The sequence below is a fragment of the Chiloscyllium punctatum genome, chromosome 25, assembly GCF_047496795.1.
Source record: "Chiloscyllium punctatum isolate Juve2018m chromosome 25, sChiPun1.3, whole genome shotgun sequence".
Taxonomy (NCBI): Eukaryota; Metazoa; Chordata; class Chondrichthyes; order Orectolobiformes; family Hemiscylliidae; genus Chiloscyllium; species Chiloscyllium punctatum.
The window spans coordinates 69,675,944-69,681,943 of NC_092763.1; the positions used below are offsets into that span (position 1 = coordinate 69,675,944).

General features: G+C 40.6%; 1 protein-coding gene across 1 annotated transcript in view; it reads right to left on the bottom strand.

Moving 5' to 3' along the window:
• The window catches only part of steep1 (STING1 ER exit protein 1), a 58,644-nt gene extending 55,172 nt beyond the window's left edge, over nucleotides 1-3,472 (bottom strand). Inside the window, exon 1 of the mRNA XM_072595493.1 lies at nucleotides 3,250-3,472. Coding sequence (XP_072451594.1) covers nucleotides 3,250-3,373 — 124 coding nt within the window. The 5' untranslated portion in view covers nucleotides 3,374-3,472. The remainder of the gene's footprint in view (nucleotides 1-3,249) is intronic.
• Nucleotides 3,473-6,000: the final 2,528 nt, after the last annotated feature.

Consider the following 6,000-nt stretch of genomic DNA (forward strand, 5'->3'; position numbering starts at 1 on the left):
GAGAGAAGGAGGATCAGCATGGACCTGCTACTTTGGGTCCAGCAGCTTCACAACAACTGTTTGCTAAAACCAAACCAAACCAGAGAAAAGCTGAACTGGGAGAACTCACCACTCCCCTTTCATTGTACAAGTGTTTTATTTTAAACTTGTACAGCCTGTTGCCTGAGGCTGTATCTGTTAGCTATAATCAAATTGACTCTGAAACCCTTCAAACCATGACCTTGTGGAATCACTGCTTTTACGACCTCTCAAATAAATGTCAAGGACAGCATAACCTGTTAAAGGAGCAGCATCATCACACCAAGACAAACATGGACTATGCCTGGAGAACCATCAACTTGGTAAAAGATACTCTTTGATCTGCCTGAAACTTGTTAGTCTTCTAGAGCAAGGAATTGATCTCAACTGAATGTTGCAGACTGGCATATTCCAAGGTCCATGTCTATGTGCTGAAGGACACACGAAAGCTAGGGGCAGCTGATGCTAAGGTGCAGTGGGGAAAGACCATTGTCTGAGGTTTTAATGCCAAAGTTAAATGGTTGGGGGGAACAGTTCAGTTCTCGGACCCTCTGAATGCCTCAAATATATGTAAATATAGTCTTGTACAATTCAGAAATGCCTTTGGTTTATTTGTGGATAGTCAAACTTCAATGTTTGTTTGTTTCTTCTGATGCAACTTTACAGAATCAAACTGCTTCAGTGACTATGTATGAAAAGATATTTTTATGTTTGAAGTATATTTTTGAAAAAGAAAAAAGGGCATTCAAAGACAGAGCTGAATTCATTGAAGCTGACTGGAATTGGTTCTTGCTCTATTACTGAGAATGATGTCTGTTTAGTAAGGCTCTCACAGACATGCAGACAGATAGGAAGAGGATCTGTGTGGGTCTCAAGAGAAGTAACAGTGAGGTTAAGGGAGCAGCAATAGAAACAAGGGTCCAGAAGTGGAGAGCCTGGGGGCAGACCTGTTTGATACTTGAATGCAGCAGTGAGATTAAAAGAAGTAGTGAGTGCTGAGAGGTCCCAGAAGCAGAAAGGCTGCTGGCAGACCTTAGTAGGATTTGGGAATAGTGGCAGCAACATTGAAAAGAGCGAGAGTTGACAGATCCCAGAAACAGTCGGAATGGTGGTGCAACTGCTTCAACAAAATCAAATGGTGAAGTTACAGGACAGCAAGTAGGTCATTCATTGGTATTTCTCATTTGCTTCCTTAATTGGATATTAATTCAAAGTGATAAGTATAGCTTAAAAAAAAAGTAACTAATGGTTTAGAACTTTAAAAATAAATGATTTGCTTTGGAGAGTTAAGGAGGTCTGGTTGTTTGCCCCAAATCAATAAGAATAAGATTTTTCCAGTTTGTACTTAAGTCGGACTGAGGGTAAAGTAAAAGCAAGATCAGCACATTGTAAGGAGGATTTGACTGCACTGGAGAAGGTGCAGAGGAGATGGTCAAGAATGCTGTCTGGATTGGATGGTCTGAGAAATTATTGGATAGGGTTGTTTTCCTTATGGCAGATTTTGAGATGGGACTTGATAGAGATATATGGGATTATGTAGGACATAAACAAGATAGTTAGGAAGGCATTTTATTTCACTTTCAATGACTGGGTCATGGACTTATAGTAAGTGGTAGAAGGCTAAGAGGGGAGTCAAGGAGAACTTTTTTTCCTACTACAGATGAGAGCAGTCTGAAATTCACTGCCTGGAAAGATGGTCGAATCAGAAACCCTTGTAACATTTAAGCAGTATTTAGATATTCACTTGGTTGCCATAGCCAGCAAGGCAATGGACCAAGGGCTGGAAAATAGGATTGGAGGAGTCAGATCTTTGTTGACCAGCATGAACATTTGAGTGAATAGCCTCCTCCTTTATTGTCAACATCAAAGAGTCTAGATTAAACAAGTTGTTTCATTCTACTACTATGCAGTCAGGACAAGACTTATTTTCCACTAACATCATGATGCTGTCAGTCCAAAAGCCATTCTGTCTACCAATTAGTCATACTCACTCACTCTCTGCCTCCCCACAAACTTGTTATTCATTTATTTTTGAAACTTACTATCAAATCTACTTCTACCATCCTCTCAGGCAGATCATAATAATTCACCGCATTAAACACCTCTCTTCTCCCCTCTGGTTCTTCTCCAATTATGTTAAACTTGCTTTCTCTGGTTACTAACTTTCCTGTCATGGAAAAGTTATCTCCTTGTTCATTCTTATAAAACTAGATTGGACATTAAAATAAGCACGAGTGGAGTTAGCAATGGCTCTGGATTTAATGTAGAGCATGTATTAATAAGCCAGTATTTTTTTAAAAAGTTGGAGAAACTAAATCAGCCTTTATTAGTTCCTTTGAACAATTGCCAAGAGTGGACTAAACTAATTGTAGCATGCAAATGCACCTCATGTTTCATTAGAGAGTAGATTCTGGTGGGCTTCTGGACCAGGAAGTCTGGGTTCAAGTCCCACATGCTCCAGGGGTGTGTAACAACATCTTTGATTAGAAAAATAGGTCAGAGCAGATTCTATCTTCCAGTCCCAACCTTCAGACTAAAGAGACAAGTGTTCTGCCACTAAACGAGAAAGCCTGACATACCTAAAGAAGTTTCCCCATTTTCTTGTCGGAGCAAATTACTGCAGATGCTGGAACCTGTTCTGAAAACAACAAATATTCTGATGAAGATTCATCTGGACGCTAAACGTTAGCTTGCTTTCTTTCTATGAATGCTGTCTGACCCACAATGATCTCCACTATTTGTTGTTTTCAGTCCCTATTTTCTTGTGTCACTTCTGACAAGCCTTCTCTCTAAAATGTCAGCTTGATTTCCACCCTCAGGTCATGATGAGCCTATTCTTTTTCCAGATTTTACTAGTTTAATTTCAGACTCTCACGCTGCCACATCACGTCTTGTCAGACCTGCCACTGTCACTCACCAAGTTTGCCGTACACCATCTTCAATCTACAAACATCATCCCATTGTACTTCAGGGCTGTGCGTTGTTTCTCACTTCGATAATAATTTTGGTTCACTTATAACAATAATGAACTCTCAAACATAAAATATTGTAAATTTCAACATTAGTGTTTTTAAAAATACAATAAAACGAGAAAAATGAACGTTTCAACGTTCAATAAACATTAAATGTTTCAATAAAACCCCTATCTCACACGCCCGAGCGGGGGACATGCTCAGCCGGAAGGACTCAGTACTTGAGCCCGAGGCTTCAGGGCCTGTCGAGTTTGCTTACCAAGGACCAGCACCATCTGTCCGCACAGACAGTAATAAACATGTAGGGGTTTCTCGCCATCGTCGTATTCCTCGCGGTCCCGGGTGTCGGAACACACCACACTGCGAGACACCACTTTCGGCATCTTGGTTCAGAGGAAGGAAGGAACAATCCCCTCCCCCACCCCGCTCTGGAGATAGGGCCTATTCACGTGCCGCCATCTTAGACACCCGATGCATTGTGGGATCGCAGCCAGCCCTCAAGACATCGTCCTGTGGATTGTGCAGCTGAGTGGAAGTGCCCGCCGGTCTGGTCACATTCTCTCCCTCCTGCTTCAACCATGATTTCTCACAATGTGATAACAGAGATCATTCGAAGAGAAAAGAAGGGTCACGGACAATTTCAAAAAAAAACCTCACAAAATGTAAACGTTGTTGAAAGGTCATAGAGATGCAAATCACGGAAACAGACCCCGAGATCCAACTCGTCCATGCCAACCAGATATACTAAATTAATTTAGTCCCATTTGACCCATATCGCTCTAAACCCTTCCTATTCATATACCCATCCAGATGCTGTTTAAATATCATAACTGTGCCAGCCTTCACCACTTCCTTTGGCAGTTATTCCAGACACACACCACCCTTTGAATGAAAAATTTGCCCTTTCAGTCCCTTTTAAATCTTTTCCCTCTCCCCTTATACCTATGCCCTCTAATTTTGGACTCGCCTATCCTGGGGAAAAGGTCTTGACTATTCACCCTATTCATGCCCCTCACTATTTTATAAACCTCCCTCTGACACTCCAGGGATAAAATGCCCCAGCCTTTCCCTGGAGATCAAGCCCTCCAATCCTGCTAACATCCTTGGTACCCTTTTTCCAGGTCAAATTGTGTGTTAGTGTGGCCAAATGGTCTAAGATGCTAGACTTAATTACTTGTCCCTATTCAGTAATGGGTTTGAATCCCACTACTACCAGAATGCCAGGTGGTGTGCCCCAGGCAGTTACCTTGAAGGTGTTATGAAAGTTGGAAAAGAAAGGAGACAAAAGGTTGAAGCTTTTTGTCTTGTACTTATCAGAAATAATACTCGAAAAGAGGTTTGAAAAAGGGACAATGTCATGACTGGCCTAACTAATCAGCATTTTTTCCATACTAGATAAATTGTTTCCCTCTTACACTGTTTAACCCATGACCACTACCATCTAGAAGGACAAGGGTCAACATAAATTGCTAGCCCAACCAGTGACTCACACATCCCATGAATGAATTATAAAAATAGAAGAGCAGCAGATGCATGGAACAGCACCCTGTGGACCACCCCCTCCAAGCCACTCACCATCCTGATTTGGAAACATGTCACTTCTCCTTCAGACTCACTGGGTCAAAAGCCTGGAATTCTCTCCTGAACAGTATTGTGGGATTACCTACACCGAAAGACTCCAGCAGTTTGAGAAGGCAGCTCAACATTGGCTTCTTCCGTCCATTGGAGAGTTATATTTTACTGATACCTGACAAGCTTCTGAATAATAACCAGATAACTGGTCTTTGCTCAAGAGTCAGATTATCCAGTTTTTTAAAAAAAACATTTTTCAGACAATGGCGTTGCTGCCCAGGCGAGCATTTATTTTCCACACCTAATACCCAGAAGGAAACTTAAGAATCAACCATATTTCTATAGCTCTGTGGTCATATGTAGACTAGACCTGGTAAGAAAAGCAGTTTCCTTCCCTAAAGGACAGTAGTGAACCAGATGGGTTTTTCCCCAGCAATTGTTCATGATTGTCATTAGACTCCTAATTCCAAATTTTTATTGAATTCTAGTTTTACCATGGCAGGTTTCAAACTACCTGGGTCTGTGGATTAACAGTCCAACAATAATACAGCGAGGCCATCACCTCCCTTTGAATACATTCTCTAAAACATATGTCTGGCAACGCTGATGAACTTACCTTCAAATTTGCATAAAAACCAACCTGAATGATCATGTCTGATGAATTAATGTAAAAAGACTAAGTCACCTGCATCTTCTACATGACCTGAGAATAATGTTGAAGCAGGTTATAAAATGTGAAAGAAAACATATTTGTCTCAATCTTATTCAATATTATTCTCACATCATTGCTTCCCTGAACTTTGTTCCAAAATATCGAGTATCTTTCTCTTTTGTATCTCTTCTTCAACTAGATCATGTCACTACCAGGCTATCAAGTGTAATGTTCTTTTTTCTCTTTTTAGTGTATTTTTTTAAAACTACAGTTGAAATAGCCTGGTATTAGTCTCCAAATATCTATCAATTTTTATCTTGACCATCCTCAATGATTGAACTTCCAAAGCCCTCTGGGGGAGAGAATTCCAAAGATTCACCACTCTTTGAGTAAGGAAGTTCCTCCTAATCTTAGTTTTTAATGGCCCACTGCTTATTGTGAAATTATGTTACATTTTTAACAGACAGGGGAAACAGCCTACCTGTATTCACCCTGCCCAGCCTTGTAAGAATTTTCTATGTCTCAAAGCGATCACATTTCATTCTTCAAAACTGAGAATGCAAGCCCAGTGTTGTCAATCTTTCCTCCTAAAACAATCCTACCATCTCAGCAATTAATCAGGTGAATCTTAGCAGAACTCACTCTGGCAAATAAAGCCTTCATTGGATTAGGAGGCTAAAACTATACAAAGCACTCCAAGTGAGGCTTCACTAAGGCTCTACACAATTGCAGCAAGAAATCTATACTCAAATCTCCTTGTAATGAAAGCAAACATACCATTTTACT